The 18,702-nt window shown below is 40.6% G+C and overlaps 1 protein-coding gene across 1 annotated transcript in view; it reads left to right on the plus strand.

Moving 5' to 3' along the window:
• The window catches only part of Pan3 (poly(A) specific ribonuclease subunit PAN3), a 126,674-nt gene that overhangs the window by 16,683 nt on the left and 91,289 nt on the right, over positions 1–18,702 (plus strand). Inside the window, 3 exon segments of the mRNA XM_028878019.1 lie at positions 8,297–8,418; positions 10,654–10,720; positions 12,337–12,407. Coding sequence (XP_028733852.1) covers positions 8,297–8,418; positions 10,654–10,720; positions 12,337–12,407 — 260 coding nt within the window.

Below are 18,702 nucleotides of genomic sequence, written 5' to 3' on the forward strand. Positions count from 1 at the left end.
GATCTAGAGACTGAGGTGTTGATGTTCAGTGTTCCAACACATTCATTTTCTGGCGAGGAGTGCTTTCTACTTCAGGGTGATGTCGCTTTTTCCCTGGTAGAATGGGACAGAAGAGGACAAAATTAGAATAATTTGGTTTAACAATTTTTGTTAAATTTATTTTTATTTTATAAGCATTAGTGTTTTGCCTGCATGTCTGTGTGAGGGTGTTGGGTTCCCTGGAACTGGAATTACAGACAGTTGTGAGCTGCCATGTGGTTGCTGAGAATTGAACCTGGGTCCTCTGGAAGAGCAGGCAGTGCTCTTAACCACTGAGCTCTCTCTCTTGCCCCCTTGGTTGACATTTAATTGACTTCATTATCGGCTCTAGAATTGGGATAACATGTTGTTTGAGAAAAGAGAAGTGTTCATGGGCTAAGTACAGAAACTTGATTTTTATAGACAGAGGCTGAAACAAAAGAGCTGAGAACAGATTGGTTATTTCAAAGATAGGTGGGATCCAGGAGACAGTGATAGAAAATAGAAAAATGTGTTGCTTTCAAATGCCTTGAAGTTACCTTTGCTTTGGGTAATGACTTAAACAGATGTAACCTACTCCCTCCATTGAAATTGGGCTGATTGGGACATTCAGCTTTTTCCTATCCTGAGTTCTTGGAAATGAACAGGTTAGTTTTACTTGATGTCCAGAGCTTCTTTTAGCAGGAGTGACCCTGTTTTGGATTTTAGCCTGGTCTTTGGGGCCTAGTGTAAGAGCTTAAGTCCCAAACGATGAGCTGCTGAACAGTTACATACAGAAGGAGCAGCTCCTTGGGCATTCTGTGTGGGTGCTCTCCCTACAGAGACCTGGTTTCTAACCACCATCTCAGGCCAGACCTCCTGACTGCTCCGTGCTGTTAGAGACATGTAGATGAGACTTTAGTATGTGAATTTACTGGTACGTTCCCAGTGCTGCATGCAGAGGAGTAATAACAGAGATGGCACTGGGGCTTTTGAAGAGACAGAAAGCTTTATTTAAGTGGATTGCAAATTTTTTACTTAGAATTGACTGGCAAACTAGGGTTGAAGGAGTGAAAAGATTGACTATCTGGTCAATAACATTTATTACCTTTAATTTAAAATTTAAAATAGCACTGATAACTCCTGAGGTAGGATTGTTTTGTCTTAAGTTTAAAATCTTAGTATCTTCATAATCTGTGTAGGGTAGAATAATGTATCATGGATTAGTGCTTTTCCCCTAAGTGCTCTTGAAGTGTGAATTCACTTTCTTTTCATCTCTAAACTGTAATTTTCTAAAACATGAATGTAAATGTGAGCATATAACACTCTATATGTGAATTTTGGTGTGTTTAAAAACTGTTCTGTTATATTGAAGAGAAAATTGAAATTAAAGTGTAAAAAATATCTTTTAGGTGTATTTTGCCTACATGTATTTATATGCATTACCTGCATATCTGGTACCCAAGGAGTTCAGAAGGAGAAATGGGATCCCCTAGAGCTGGAGTTCTGGATGGTTGTGAGCTGCCATGTAGGTGCTGGGAACTGAACCCAGGGTCCTCAGCAAGAGCAACAAGGGCTCTTGACCACTGAGCCAGTCCAAATTTGAAATTTAAAAAAATTGGTTAAAAGCATTTGGAATAAAAACACTATTTGAAAACAATTTGACTATGGCATTGTTGTGTTGCTATATAGAATTGCATTCTTTTCTATTAGGGAAAGCTGAAGAGTAATGTTCCAGAGACTGGTGGATTAGAAGAGCTTCTTCCAAATGGCTCTCAGTTCTTTCAATCATTTAGTGTTGTGAGAATAGCTGTACTGTAGAAAAGTAAAAAAAGAAATGACCTCTTTGGTCACATACATAAGATGGTCAATGTCTTGGCATATTTATTTAGTCTGACTTTCTGTGCTTATGTAAGTTTGCACAATCATTATGTGGTGAGATATATTCCCCTCCCACTTAATATTTTAAATTGTTAGGCCGGGTGGTGGTGGCGCAAGCCTTTAATCCCAGCACTCGGAGGTAGAGGCAGGGGGATCTCTGTGAGTTCCAGGCCAGCCTGTGCGCAAAGCTACACAGAGAAACCCTGTCTCAAAAAACCAAACCAAACAAACAAACAAATAAATATAAAAAATAAAATAAAGGAAAACAAGCAGGCAGCTTGCTTTCTCCTCTCTTGCCTAGTGGATTCTTCAAAGCCCTTCACCTTTAGAGGCAGAGCCAGGTGGATCTCTGTGAGTTCGAGGCCAGCCTGGTCTACAGAGTGAGATCCAGGACAGGCACCAAAACTACACAGAGAAACTCTGTCTTGAAAAACCAAAAAAAAAAAAAAATTGTTACTGCAGTAAAAGAAAATAACCAGCTTTTGTTCTCTCTCCTGTACATTCACACAATCCCTCTAAAGCAGCTGCTTTCCAGCTCTGCACTCCACTTGGACATGGTGTGATGACATCACCTACCTGTGCCCCCACAGTTCTTCAAGGTTGCCTCTACCTTCTGCCCCATGCACTACTGATAGAGATTGCAGGTAGCGGGTCCCCAGGTTATCTTTTCTTCTGCCCGACTTGACTACAAATTGAGGGTTCTCACGGCTTCCTTCTTGGGTTTGGGAATTTCCTGTACAACTCATAAGAACTCAAGTCTGTTATCAAGGATCCATACTGGCAGCCAGAAGAAAAGGTAGGCAAGGCAAGCTTCTGACCCTTTGGAATGGATGCCACTCTTCTGATCCAGCCTGGTAGTTGTTCCGAATACCATAATTTAGGAGTTTTAATGGAGACTCCTGTGAGCATGGATATTAATTCAATCAGTAGCTCTTTCCCCCTCCCTGGAGGAAAATCTAGGTAGGGCTGACAGTTTTAAGCTGAAAGTAGCGGCTTAGCTGGTGATATCTTTACCAAGATTTAGAATATGAGATTTCGGAGCACTATGTCAAGAAGCAGGGTCAGAGATCCAATATTAGATCAAAAGGTAGACCTGGCACCCCCACGGCTTGGTAAGTTAGAAGTCTTAGGAACACTGCTAGGATCTGGAAACAGCTGAAAGAAAACTTTCACGTTATCACAGATACATGAATTATTTAATCATTGTCATTTTCTGCATCCTTTTATTACGGGGTGCGAGTACACTCGGAACATGGCCTGAAGATGGCACACGTGTACGTATATGCACGTGTGTGTAGGTCCTACTTTGGGAAGTCAGTTTGCTCCACCATGGATATTGAACTCACGTCTCCAGGCTTGCGCAGTGGCCTGCCTGGCTCTTATATTTAACTTAAAGTTTATTTTGTGTGTATGTGCGTGCGCACACTTAACTTTTTTGGCTTTGGGACTTGCACATCTGGAGGTAGTTTCAATTAAGTGTTTTTAGATGGGGTTTTTCTATGTAATACTGGCTGTTTCAGTACTTACTACGTAGATTAGGCTGGCCTCACAGTCACGGGAATCAGCCTGCCTCTGCTTCCTGAGTAGGTTGGTATTACATGTGTATACAATCATGCTAGTTTCAATTTTTTTAAGTTACTTTTGTTGTTGTTTTTTGAGACAGGGTTTCTCTGTGTAGCTTTGGAGTCTGTCCTGGAACTTAATCTGTAGACCAGGCTGGCCTCAAACAGAGATTCACCTGGCTCTGTCTCCCGAATGCTGGGATTAAAGGCTGCTCCACCACTGCCCAGGAGGTTACTTTTTTTTTCCCCCCATTGGGATTGTTTATAATATTCAGGGTCAGGTGGAGGTTATGGTGATGACGCACTAGGTTGTAGTATTATTGAGTAATATTGTATTAGACTGGTGCTTAGAATACCAGGCTCTGTCTGCCTTGGTCCTCCTCTAAGAGTAGAATACTGTCTGCAACAACAGTCATCATCCAGGGGTAGTGCTCTGTGAGACAGGGTGATTGATATAAAACAAATAACTCTTAAGCATCAATCATTTGGGGACAATGATAGCACTGTCTAGTCATATATTAGTTGTTGGGGGTCTCTGCAACCACCATGGCCAGCAGAGTAACTGTCTTTGGAAAGGCAGGAAGGTAGATCAGTTCATCAAGACTCAGTAGCTGGTGTTGGCTCAAACTTCAAGAGTCTGACCCCAAGTAGTTTTTATTTTAGGCACATAAGCACAGCACAATTTGGTGAAAAATTTCCTGGTGATAAATAACTCAGTGTAGTGTGCCCAGTAAAGCTTAAGACATGACTACATTAGAACTCTTTGTAAAGTATGTGTGACATCTTCCATAAAGGTGGGTGCTGTAGATTGACAAACTCACAATAAGTGTCTGGGGGAGGATCCAGTGTGGTTTGAGCCACACAGATAGCAAAAAGGTCACCAGGCTATTAACTACATCCCTTCCCAGCCTTCTGGGTGGAAAACAGTTTATATATTCCTCCCTTTGAGGGGATAACCCTGTGTGTTCAATAATCCTGGTTCTTTAGTGCTTATCTATGAGCTCAAGGACTTCTGTTACTATCATGATTAGTTATTGTGTAAATGAAAAGAAAATTAAAATTAATGGTAAGTTAGGATTAGTCTTGGATTGATTATTATTAGTATTGCTAGAAAGCAGAGGAGGGATACATAAATATATAGAACAAAATTAAGGGGCACCAAAGAGAGAGTGTGATGAGTGTTGGCCAAAGGCAGACTGAAGAGAGGGGTTCAGGTCATCTTTCAAATAATGTAAAATAGTGCCATCGTGTTGCAGGCTCAGCCCAAGAGCCCTGCAAACCAGGTTAGTCTTTGTTCCTTGGGAGAGGAAAAAGGAAAGAGAACAACAAGGTGATTATAGACTAGAACAGAAGTGAGCTGGCCTGATCAGTTGCCATCAGTGTTAATGAAGGGGAAGTTGTGGGGGTGAGAGAGCTTGGTGGAGATAGGTTATGAAAACTGACCAGTGTGAACTTGCTCTGCTGTGAGCAGTCCCATCCTTTCCCCGTCTTCTTAGGATGTCTGGAGTGTGGATGCTGTCCTGGTCTGTAGGTACTGCTTCACAGTCTCAGATGCTGGTTATACCTCTGCAAGTTTCTTCAGGGTTCATGTGGAGCATGCTCATCCCAGCTCCGTGCAGCTCTTCCCAATATCCTGTATGCTGTTTGAAGTCTGAATGTTCTCCTGCAGACTTTGGTGGCCTCTGGATTTTCAGCTCTCCAAGTGATGCCTAGATCTGACCTGCAGCCCCTCCCACCTCCGCAACCTCACAGGATTCTGTTGGTCAATGTTGCATGAATCCTAATTGGTCTTATCATAAAAACCTGGAGCCAGACATTGGGGTAAACGCTGAAAGATCAGAGGAAACAAGCCACAGCCACTTACCCCCCCCCCCCCAATTCAGTCGAAAGGGGAAGATGAAGATCCTGTCTTCACGAATCCTCACACAGAATGCCCCTGAGTCCTCAGCCGAAGGGGCTCACTTCCTGTCTCCTCCCGTCTTGTATTCCTTTCTCTGCCTAGCCAAATCACTTCCTGTCTCAACCTCCCCAGTGCTGGGATTAATGGTGTGTGTGCTTCCCAAATACTGGTAGCAAAGGCATGAGCTCCCAAGGGCTGGGCTTAAATAAAAGTGTTTGCCACCACTGCCTGGTCTCTCTGTTTAATCTAGTGGCTGTCTTTGCCTTCTGATCTTCAGGCAAACTTTATTTTTTAAGAATATAAACAAGGGCCGGAGAAATGGCTCAGAGGTTAAGAGCACTGGCTGTTCTTCCAGAGTTCCCTAGTTCAGTTCCCGGCAACCACATGGTGGCTCAGAGCCATCTGTAATAAGATCTGGTGCCCTCTTCTGGCGGGCAGGGGTACATGCAGATCACACACTGTATACATAATAAATCTTAAAATATATATAAACAAAGTATCACCACAATTCAGGTTTCATGGTGTGGTCCTGTGAGACTTGATCTGAGCTGCTGGAGTGCGTGGTTCACAGTGGGTCTTGGGCTGCCATGCTGCCACAGTCTTTGTGAAGTGGCTTCTTGTTTCTGCTGTGTGAGTTGGCTCTAAGGAGAGAGGGCTTCTCCTAGCATCTCTCTGCTCATACTGCTGCTACCTTGGATGTGATCCGAGGGTTTATTACTCTTCTGATAGTTGCTCTTCAGCTTAGCACAAATTTGTCCCTGAAGACTCTTGGCAGACCATGCCTGAGTGTTGTCTACCACCTTTAAAAAAGGGGAATCTTTAAACTTGTATAAAAGTAGAGAGGAGAGTATAATGATTGCAAGGCATCAGACTTTAATAAGCATTTTGCCAATTTGTCCAGTTTTGTTTTTCTGGAGTGTTCATGCATGCTAAAGAACAAACCAAGGGCCTCACTCATGCTAGGCAAGTTATCTACTGCCAAGTTCCCAGCCCTCTATTTTATTTTATTACTTACTTTTGTTAGTGTTTGGTTGCTTGATTTTCTTGTCTCATGCTACAGTCCTGGCCTGAAACACACTATGTTTCACTCTTGCCTTTGTCTGTCTGTCTCTCTCTCCTTCCTTCCTTCCTTCCTTCCTTCCTTCCTTCCTTCCTTCCTTCCTTCCTTCCTTCCTTCCTTCCTTCCTTCCTCCCTTCCTCCCTTTCTCTCTCTCTCTTTCTCTTTCTCTCTCTCTTTATTTTCTTTCTTTCTCTCTCTCTCTCTCTCACTCTCTCTCTCTTTCTCTCTCTCTTTCTCTCTCTCTCTCTCTCTCTCTCTCTCTCTCTCTCTCTCTCTCTCTCTCTCTCTCTCTCTCTCTCTCTCTCTCTCACAAGGTTTCTTTGTGTAGTTTTGGTTCCTGTCCTGGAACCCACCCTGTAGACCAGGCTGGCTCACAGAGATCCGCCTGGCTCTGCCTCCCCAGTGCTGGGATCAAAGGCATGCGCCACCACCGCCCTGCTGCCTTAGCCTCTTGAATGAATGTTGCCATGTCTGCTACCTTTTAATTTTGACACCAGCATCCCACTGAGTTGCTCAGTGTGTCCTTGAGCTCTGCCTTGAATCTGATACCACTGCCTTAGCCTCCTAAATAGTTGCGATTCTAGACCTGTGACACCAGGCCTGGAAAGTCTAGGGGTATTTTAAATAAATCCTGCCCATCAATCATACTTATTTTAAATTAGTATGTGGTAATTCTTCAATGGGTACATTAAAATTCATTTAATACTTTTTGGTTGATGTATTCATCTCTCTTTCTTTAAAGTGATACTTTATGCTTTCTTTAAACTGATACTATTTGTTCGTTCGTTCGTTCATTCATTCATTCATTCCATATAGGGTGTCATGTATCCCAGGCTGGTCTCAAATTTAACTATGTAGCAGAGGATGACTTTGAGTTCTGATCTTCAGGTCTCTACCTCCCTGTGGAGTTCTGAGATTACAGGCATACACCACCATGCCTGGTTTGTGCAGCGCGGGATAGAGTTCAAGGCTTCCTGCATGCTAGGCAAACACCGTACTACTGAGTTATATCCCTGCGCTTTGTGGACTTACTTTGTTTGCTTTTTTAGGCGGGCGCTGATAAATTTCTCTGTGGCTGCTTGGATCAGCTCAGGTTCTTGGTGTAAAGATAAGGCATTGTAAAAAGTCCTGCGTGCCAAGTTCTGAGGATAGCGTTTAAAACACCCCAGTACTCGTGGTTTGCTAGTTTGACTGTCTTTTGTACCTCTCCCTTAAGTCAGCACAGAGATCCCAGTGTTCCAGTACTGTAGCCTCTTGTAGCTTTCACAATTTCTCTCTGAATTCTAAGATAGTATAAGAGTGTTTGTTTCAGATTGGTTGGGAAAGAGAAACACATTTGACAAACTTGGCTGTTTATATTACTCCAGAGATTGTGATTAGGAGTCCCCAGTCCTTTGCGAAATTAAAGGAAAGAAACTTGACTAGAAAGCTAGAAATTCAAGATAGGTTTTTTTTTTCTCCTTCTTGTTGTCTGTAGTGTCTATTAGGTGATTAGTATAAAAATACCATTTGTAGTCCAGCAGTGGTGGTGCACGCCTTTAATCCCAGAGACAGGAGTATCTCTGAGTTCAAAGCCAGCCTGGTCTACAGAGCGAACAGCCAGGGCTACGCAGAGAAACCCTGTCTTGAACACCCCCCCCCCCAAAAAAAAAAAAACCCCAAACAAACCCCAAATAAACAAAAAACAAGAACCATTTCTGGGGGCAGGGAGGGAGTAGCCAACATGACATTTTAAAACAGTTTTTTAGAGACAAGTAAATCTTGGGTTATGGCCTGGTAAACAAACAAGTAAGTGACAGACTATGGGGCTTCCAAAGTTATTTAGAAACAAAGAAAGAGAATGTTGTGTTGTCCTTGTAAATAATTGTAAATACTTGCATTTTCCTTCTCTTGCAGTTCCCGGAATGGACGGAGGTGCTTTAACTGACACAAGTCTCACAGATTCCTATTTCAGCACCAGCTTTATTGGAGTCAATGGATTTGGAAGCCCTGTAGAAACAAAGTATCCCTTGATGCAGGTATTGTCCCATGGATTGAGACTTCTTCCATTCTTAAACTGTTTGGGTAGAAGGGGAGACTTGAAGAGGTGAGAGATGGATAATTGGGGAAGTTGTCTGTGGGCGGAGTCAGGGAGAGCTTTCAAGGTGGGGTGTGGGGAGAGATGGCGGTGGGGTGTGTAGAGGGTAGGTGGAGAGCTCCACACGGATGGCATGTGTTAGCTTGATCGTGCTGGGAGTCAGATTTAAAACATTTCAGTAGATAAATACGTGTATATGCTGTCAGTTTTGAAAAAAACCTCTTAGCCCCACTCACCTTCTCAGACAGCTAGCAGTACTGGTAACAGTTTCCTGAGCTTGCTTTCTGTCAGGAAGATTCTACTGCACATTTCTGCATTTACATTTCAGCTCTTCAGTGTGAAGCCAATGGTACCTGAGTGATTCATGTTAACATTGCCTTTTTCATTTTTAAACACATTCTGCTCTCTGTAGCTGACTTTTCTCTTTGTCATAACTGTATGCAATGCTGAAGACATTTTGTAGATAGATATAGAAGAATTTCGTAGAATTAGAAGGAGCTTGGAAACTGTTTCTAATGTTCTTTGGAGAACTGCCACAGTAGTGAAAGCGGTGCTGTGCTGCTGTCCTTGCTGCTTCTGCTGATCCCCGAGATTGTAACAGGATGCTAGACACTGGCGGGTTGGTTGCCTGCCATTCGGTGCTGGGCTGACTTAAGAAGTCAGTCCTTTTTGAATGAGTTTCCACTTAATTACTAAAAGCTACTGTTTCATTGTTGCTAATGATCCTTATAGGTTAGTAAGCATTTAAGTAAGCATGCACAGTCATGAACATGAGTCGTGTGTGTGTGTGTGTGTGTGTGTGTGTGTGTGTGTGTGTGTGTGTGTTTAGTGTATGTGTGCGGCACAGGTGTGTGTACCCATGCATGATCATGTGGCTGCCACGATTGGATGTCAGTTGTTTGCTTCTGTTGTTCTTTGCCTTACTGCATTGAGACAAAGCTGGTTGTTTTGGTTAGGCTGGGCAGCCAGAGCATCCACGAGCACCTGTCTCCGTCCCACAATGCTGGGGCCACAGTGAGCTTTTTACATGGTGGGGAGAATCGGGTTCACATCCCCACTCTTGCTGAGCAAGAGCTTAGCCACTGAGCTCTGGACCCACCCCTGAGTTCCTTATTATTAATGTATAGTTATTTTGAGACAAGGGCTCACGTGGCTCTGGCTGGTCAGAATTTCCTGTGTAGACCTTGAACTTCTGATCCTCACAACTGCCCACAAGTTCTGTGACAGGCATGTAATACCATGTGTATTACCATGTGTATTTCATGCCTGTCATATATAATTTTATATTAAAGTTGTCTTAAGAACTTGCCTTCCAGCTTCCCTTTTTAATAATTCAGAGACTGAGTAAGAAGCCGAGTGACTTAAGTAAGTTTGGGATTACAGGGGTTTAGGCTAGAGCCGAGAAAGTCTAATTTAGATTACTTTTTTTTTTTTTTTTTTTTTTTTTTGGTTTTTTGAGACAGGGTTTCTCTGTGTAGCTTTGCGCCTCTCCTGGGACTCACTTGGTAGCCCAGGCTGGCCTCGAACTCACAGAGATCCGCCTGGCTCTGCCTCCCGAGTGCTGGGATTAAAGGCGTGCGCCACCACCGCCCGGCTTAGATTACTTTTTCAGAGACTGAGTTAGCTTTATATATAGGAGTTGCTGGTTTCAAAGTCCTTCTAGGATAGACATAGAGGCAGTGGGTTAGATAAGAAAAGCAGAGGATATGTTTGGCAAACAGAAAATAGTCTAATTGTACTAGCTTTTGATGGTATATGAAGGATAATACGAATCGAGAGATGTTAGACCATGTACTGACTTCATATAGTTACTTTCCACCTTCTTGGATGAGTATTGGAATTTATATCTTATGGGTGAGGAAGTTGTCTTGCCCTTGCTAGTAATTTACAGAATTGCAGTTCAGATAGGCCTGTCTTTAAAAGACATGGCTATGAAAGCATTTGATGTGCTTCCTGGGGGTCTGTATGCAGGGAGTTGTAATCTAAGCAGTAATAGTAGCGTGTGTAGGAGGGAAGATGAGCTTGGTGGTGGTGGGAAAGATCATTCGGCTTCTTGCACAGTTTCTGCATCATTAAAAAGGAAGGGGAAGGTGCAGGCTGGACCAGTCACTCTTACTGTTGGATGCTTCTAATTCTGTATTTTTCAATGGCCACATGTGCATGTTTTATTTTTCAGAGAATGACTAGTAGTAGCAGCTCCCCAAGTCTTCTAAATGACAGTGCCAAGCCATATGCAGGCCATGGTAAGATCTGATCCTGTGTGTGTGTGTGTGTGTGTGTGTGTGTGTGTGTGTGCGTGCGCCTATGTGTGTAATTCTAAAAGCAATATGATCATAGTAGAAATTTTAGAAATTAAGAACATGTACTAATCAGAAACTAAAATTTATCAAGAACAAGATTTTGAGTCACCCATTTTTCTTTTTATATTAATAAATAGAATAATTAAGATTACATTAAACATTCTAATCATGCCACTTCTTGATTAATATGAATTAATGCTTATTTTTATAGTTTGTTCTTGCCTCTTTCATAAGAAGTGACACTTTAGTGGACTATATGTGTGAATAGTTTAAAAAAAATTTTTTTTGTCTTATATTTCTGTCAGTACTTCTAATCATTTGTTTTGGATAAATCTTAGCAATGAAATTATTTTAAAAATTATGAGCATTTAAATAAATTGTATTTAATAGTTCTAGATTTTTCCTATATTTTACTTTAAGAAGTGTTTCATGGTAAATTTGTGTGTGTGTGTGTGTGTGTGTGTGTGTGTGTGTGTGTGCGCGCGCGTGTGTGTGTGCGTGTGCGCACACCCGAATAACCAATATAAAATGTTAAAAACTACTAATGACGAGGAAAATTTGCAATTTGATTATTTTCTGTGCTATTTTCTGTATATAAAGTTTCCATTACTATTTAGGAATGTCAGTCTTGTGCTGTAGAAAAAAGTAACATTTTAACGTTAGACTTAATGTTTAAAACTACTTTGTAACATATTTTTTGGTATTCCCATATTGTTTAAATGTTATACAAGGTGATAAATGATACATAATAAATTATACCCTTTTGAATGCCTTAAATTTATTATATAAAAATATCTTGTCTTGCTACTTATTAGCATTTTTCTTTATACATTATAACTTATTTCATATTAAATCATTTTAAGACCAGTGAACTTCCACTACAAAGCACCAACTAGAAGAAGGCAGAGAAATTAAGCAAAAATCTCTGTGTACTATGCTTTAAGGAATTTTAGAGCTCCTTTTTAGGGAGGGCATTTACTACAGGTGAAGTACTAAAGTTCCATGTGTTGTCTGTCTCCTGAAAAGTTCTGATATGTAAAGTGGGAAACAATTCAAGAGTTGTGATGTTTGAAGAGTAATGACACTTTGAACCTGTAAAACCTTCGGATTCTGTTTGTGTTTTGAAACATTTAGTATTTTCATCAAGAAAGTCAGAAGTCTCTCGATAATGTAGAACTATGGATTAGTCTGTAGAGTAGGTTTGAAGGCCTCAGTGTTTAATCTAATCTGAGCCTGGATCTCTCTGGCCCTGACTCCTTTTATCCCCAAGACTTAGTCTTAGCACAAGTGTTTACTATAACTAGACTTCCTTCACAACTTACCTCTTTTCCATTTTCCTTTTGTTTTAAAAGCAGGTGCATTTTTACATGAAGATACATACTTGACTTTGGTAGACAGCACTATGGGTTGAGTGAAGTAGTTATCAGTTTGTGTCTCGTGCATTGCACGTGCAGGTGCATGAGCTCTGAGCTTGCTGCTGTCGTGGTACTGCCAGGTTGACAAGGATCAGCCTTGCTTGGTACCTGAGCTGTTGGAAACCTGTGTGACTTGCCTTCCAGATCCTCTGACTTCACCTGCTTCATCCTTGTTTAATGACTTCGGTGCCCTCAGCATCTCCCAGAGAAGGAAGGTAGGTGAACATTGAAATTCCAGCACAACTAATGCAGTTTAAGTAGGAATGAGACCTTGTATGGGCTGAGTGCTCTTCTTGTGTTTACTTAAGTGTTTCCTTATCTCCTTGCTTTCTCTCATTGCTTTTGGCTTTTTGAGTTGAGATCTTTAATAGCCCAGGCTGGCCTGTATTTGTGATGGTTCTCCTGCCTCAGCCCCCCAGTGCTGGGACGGTAGGCATGCAATACCATGTCTGACATCTTATCTCTCATATGTGGAATTGTATTTGATCTGTATGCATGGGATGAAAACATTTATGCAAAGGGATGAAATCCTTCTGCTTGCTTTTTGTTCTTTTTCTAATTAAATTCTGTTGCTGTTAATATAACCCAGTGTAGGCATTTTAATCATATTTTAGCTTTATTTTTTGACTCGAGACTATATTTTAAAAGGTTTTCCACATTTTGTACTCATTACAAAACAAACTTAAGATTTACAACTTTTCATAATTGACCCAACTATTTAAAACTAAATTTTAATTAAAACTCTGTGGGTTTGTTTGTTGTTGGTTTTTTTTTCTGGGGGTAGTGACAACACAGTTTTACTAAGTAGCTCAGGCTGGCCTTGAATTCATAACACTCTTGCCTCAATTTCCCAAGTGCTAGAATTACAAGTATGTGCCACCATGCTTAACCCTTAACATCTGTTCATGTTATAAATTTGATTTAATTTGATATAATTTAGAATTGAGGTTTATATAACGTAGAATTTTATACGGATTTTGTGACAAGTTGAAATGAATGGTTTGGTGCCTTTGGGTCTTAGTGAGAGCCAGCTGATGTGAATAGTTCCTTAGAGAAGCTGGCCATTTGGTTAGGACAAATAGTAGCTAAAGATACAGGAACTTGCTGGGCGGTGGCGGTGAACGCCTTTAATCCCAGCACTTGGGAAGCTGAGGCCGGTAATCTCTGTGAGTTCGAGGACAGCCTGGTCTGCAAAGCAAGATCCAGGACAGGCTCCAAAGCTACACAGAGAAACCCTGTTTCAAAAAACCAAAACAACAAACAAAAAAGATAGTGGAACCTGTGCATCTTGATGGATGTTACTATGAAGGTTAAAACACTCTTGTTTTCTAAGTAATGGGAGAAAGGCCCCAAGTTAAATACTAACTTTAGAAAAAATGAACTGAAGAGTTTGAACATTGGTGTCTGAACAGGGGAGTATGGCATGAAGTTCGCAATGACTGGTGGTGATGGCTTCATGACCAAGCTTAATGAAACATCTGTGTGAAATACATGTAACACTGCCATTCAGTCACACCTCAATAAGTTACTTACAACACTTGACAAGACTGGGTGTTTTCAAAGCAGAACAAACATTTTCAGGACTCGGCATGTAATCACACGAGCACTTTGTGCATGTGATGTTGTTTCCTTCTTAAGAATTGGATTAGAACAAGAAGGTGATTGGAAATGTTTTTAACAGCTATGCCTGATAGATACAATGTTTGGGCTTGATTTTATAGCTCTCTTAATGGTTTTCGTGAAGAATAAGGTTAGTTTTAGTTTTACTTCACACACTTTTCATGGGTTGGTGAGAAGTGGTAGAGGTGGACACCAGCAGACCTGTCGAAGTAGTGAGAGACAGCACTGAGCCTCACTATGGCACACGTTATCTAGAGCTCTTTAGAGACAAAGAGGCTTACTGGTCCTTCTAATGGCTTTCTCCTCGTTCAGAAGAATTAGCTAGAGTAAGTGCTGTTTCTGATCTCTGAGTAGAGAGTACAAGTAGAATGGTAATTGAGCATTTAAAAGCATTCCTGTGAAAATTAACTGGCCGCGTTTAAACAAAGAGTTGTATACCATTTAGAGCCATTTTTGAAAAGTAGTAAAAATCAATGGGGATTTTAAGAGGAAAATACAGCACGTGTTCTTTTTTCATAGAAGAAAACAATAAGAGGAAATATCAGTGTGTGATTGCTGTGCTTTGTAGCCCAGGCTGGCCTCAGACTTGAAGTGACCCTCCTTATGTCTCCTGAGACCTAGAATCACAGATTTGAGCTGCCCTGCCTGGCCTTCAGTATTAGAATATAGTTTAATAGAAACAGAATAATAATATAATTTCCTGTGACTCTGGAGGTCCCTGGATTTCTAACCCTGTGACCTTGTGCCTTCATTCTAGATTATAATCTTCCCATTCATGAAAAGATAGACACATCCTAAACAGGTGTTGTGTTGTCCTTTATTTCTGAAAAACTGCCCTGTCTATAATTGAAAGCCTTAGTATCTAACTGCAAAGAGCCCATTGCTGCTGTTGACAGTTAACAGAATGTGTGGTGGAGGGACATGTGGGCTTCATCCAGTAGATCGAGCTAGTACGTGCTATTTCTGTGGGTATGTGTTGTGTTTTTAAATGCTAATGGTTGCTCAGAAAGTTGAAAAAATCCTTGTTTTAGGAATTTTTTGACAGTGGGAATAATGCATGGTGTGCTGGCAGTCATAGGGGCTACCTTCCCCCCCCCCCTTTTGTTGTAATTTATGTTTGTTTCTTGATGTAATTCTGCGGAAATAAAAATTATATTTAGTTATTTAATTAAACTCAATTCTTATTTAATCAGGGTAGTTATGATTACTTTTTGATGCTTCAAAATAATGCCAGAGATTAGGTAGTAGGTCATTTACTACCATATCATAGCCTGTAAGGTAAGTAACTTCCCAAAAATCCCAGGTGGGTCGAACCCAACAGTCATATGTTTTTGCTATATGTGAACATATTAATGAGTGCCAGCTTAAATATTTGTTGATTGCAAAGTAGCAGTGAATTTTCTAGATCCACGAGAACACATGAGGAAAAATGTTTGATAGCGAAGACTGTAGAGAAGCTAAATCGTCTAGGCAGGAGCTACCCCACTTAGGAAGGAGTCTTATTAAATTCCTCCTGTCCTTCACAGATGAACTAAGAGACTGGACTTGAGCATCTTAGCATTTATGGGCTTACTGAAGTAAAATGTGGTATGGAAAATAGTATGAAAGGGTTCCTAGCTGTCATCCAGTTGTCATCAGATATGTGAGAAGATTCCTGAATAATTCCATAGCTGAACATAGCTATGCCTTTGGTCGTTACAGTAGAACCACAGTGACCAGAGCCAGCTTCGAAGAGTCTAGAAACACCTGTAGAGCTGATAAGGCTGGGGTATCAAATATACAGTTATTCTTCTTGTAATTCGGTTTTTAATTTCATACAGGTCAGAACCATGATATACAAGAAATGATTTAAAATGATTTTTATATTTATGCTGGAGAAGCATTGATGTTTTTTTCACTTTTATTTTCCTCATTAAAAATGTATATAGATCAAAACGGTTATAATAAGAAATTTATGTAATTAATTTTGGGCAAGATAGATGTTGGAAGAATTAAATTCTAACTTTATAGTCTATGGAAAAGTTAAATCCCTGCAAAATGCTACCTATGACTTTGGAGTTTTGTTAAAAACGAGAGTCAATATCCTAGAGATTGGAGATTAATACACAAGGCAGCCTTACCAGCAAGGTGGGTACAGTTAAAGTTGGTTACTGGCACAGAGTCACTGAATCATAGGTGTGATCCAGACAAGCAGTAAAACTTGGGTCCCAAGTCCTTTGAAAACAAAATCTCTTACCACAGTTGGATGTAGGAGAGCACAAGTGTGAATGAGGGTCTGAGGCCCTGCTGGGCTTCTTGCCACTCTGTATAGGACCACCACATGTGGTTGGTGTCAGTCTGGCACCTGAGCAGTCCGGTTGACATTCTTGGCTTCCCTTTTATCTCTTGTGGGCTGATGGTCTGCCCATCATTTTATTCACCTGCCCTGTCCCAGAATAAAAACTTCCTTAGGCACCTACTATTTACAAGTCTTTGACTCACTTTAGTGTGTTTTAGTCCTAAAGTGGGGTAACGTTCATTTTTGTCCATTTTTTTAAGGCTTTAATATTGAGTTAAATTCCTGACACACCAATATTTCTGGGATTTTTGTTTCTGCTCTGGGTCAGAATGAGAGCAGTGGGACCCGGGGGAGGGGGGGTGGGGGAGATAGTCACCTGCTGTGGTTTGTTTGTGATGCAGTGTGGGTGCTGGAAGAATCTTCTGGGTTACTTTGCTTGAGAGAACACTGGCTGTGTTCTGTTTATTTCCTCGTTTGAACCCGGTTTGGGTCTTCTGGCTCTAGTCTCTTGAGAACATCCAACTGTCTCCTGTCTCTATTACAAAGCTTCCTGGTGATAAAGTGTTTCCTATTTTCTAATGAACGCTTTTTTCAATTTGTTGTACAGTGAGCATTTGTATTGAACTAAGAAGGATTTTCCTTTTCTTTCTTTCTTGGGGTAAGGGTAGGGGCAGGGTTTCTACATAGCTCTGACTGTCCTGAAACTTACTTAGACTAGGCTGGTCTTGATCCACCTACCTCTGCCTCCCGACTGTTGGGACTAAAGGTGTACAGCACACTATGCCTGGCTCTAAGAAAGCTTTCTTTAAATCCACAATTCCACGATCATTTTGTCTTTTGATTGATTTAAAAAGCTGGCATAACATTTTGTTTTGGAGGTTGTTTAAATGTGTGTGATAGTGTGGAGTTTATACATCATAGCCAAACACCAAACAAGTGAATTGAAGTTTGTGCCTTTCTACATACATACTGTTGGCTATACTTATCATCCAGTCTTAAAATTTTAGAGATTTTTGAGTTAGTTTTTTTTTTTTTTTTTTTTTTTAAAACAGAAAAACAGTAGTTTAGTAAATGCAGAGTGATTTTTACCTGGACCTTAGAGCCTGGTAGATCATTATGACATCTGCTTGACTTTTCTATACCCTACTGTGGTCATTGAGTTTACAAAGTACAACTGTTACCAAGAGTGGACCTTGTTAGTGATTCATACCTGTTTTCCAAGGAAGTAGGTGTGAGGGAATGAATTAATAAAGATGATTTTAGTCAACCCATGTTTGTTCACTAACCTGATAATTGAATTTCTTAATTTTTTTCTTGTACTTTTGAAAAGGGAGAGTTAATATTTTAAGTTTTATTTTTTGACTATTCTCTCTCATTGTTTCTTACAGATTCCTTCACGCTGATAAGATTAAGAGAGATTGGTTCAGGTTTATCTAAATGACATTAAGATTGTGATACTTTAAGATGTGGAGTAGGTCTTTTTGGAGACAGGGTACTGTAATTAAGAGAACAGGTTTTGGAATCTGACCTTGTTAGTGGTGAGAGTGTAGGAAAATTACAAGATATAAGATTTGTTTCGAATCCATAAAGTTGGTGTAATGATGGACATTAGCTTCATAAAATTGTGTATATTAAACACATTAATGGATGTGAAATGTTTGGCATAGTGACATGTGCTTGTCAGGTAGTTATTAGAGTCTTTTATAGCTTATGATTCTGCAGTTTAAAAACTTAATCTGTTTCTTAGTATGTAGCAGGATTATTTTTCATTACTTCTTATTTCAAATCATAGTAGAGCAGTTTTGAAGATACTCTGCTTCTTTTAAACAGTCAACTAAGTAAGCTTAGCATACACATTAAATTTTAAAAAAGTGGGGCTGGGGAAATAGCTGGGTTGGTAGAGTGCTTGCCTCGCATGCATGATGCTTGGGTTTGCTCTGATCCCCAGCACTTAATAAACTAGATATGGTGGTTCATACTCAGGAGGACTGAGGAGGTCAGGAATTCTAGGCTAGTTTGGGTTTCCTCACACAAAACAAAACAAGGTTCTGAGGAGATGACTCTCTGTGTAAACTGCTTGCTTTAAAAAGCCTGAGCTCCTGCCCTGATTGTGATCCAGCACAATATAGAGATGGGTGTGTTGAAACCCATGACCTCAGGTATGAGCCTCATGCCTATATAGAATCCCAGTATCCCAAAGGCAGAGGCAGGAGAATTGCCTCAAGTTGGAAGCCAGTGCAGTCTACTTTAGAGAGTTCTAGGCCACCCAAGGGCCATGTAGTAAAATGGAAAAGGAAAAAAAAAAATCAGATGGCTTTAATCAGTTATAGCAGTTTGTGTTTGTACTCCAATGAATTTAATTACTGATCATGAGTGGAATTGTAATGGTTTATTTTTTATAAGTAAAGCTATATTGAAATAGTCAGGACATTGAGTTACCCAAGGGATGATCTTCTGGAGTTAGAGGAGGTTGTGGAAGAAAAGCATGCTTATTTGGAAATAAGTATAGAGTAAACTCCAGCCAGAGGCTTCTGGTCGATGGACTTCACACTCGATTGTTAACTGCAGACAACAATGGAGGATTTGGACTGTCCCTGAACATCAACTGAAGG

Source organism: Peromyscus leucopus, chromosome 23 (genome assembly GCF_004664715.2).
Source record: "Peromyscus leucopus breed LL Stock chromosome 23, UCI_PerLeu_2.1, whole genome shotgun sequence".
NCBI lineage: Eukaryota > Metazoa > Chordata > Mammalia > Rodentia > Cricetidae > Peromyscus > Peromyscus leucopus.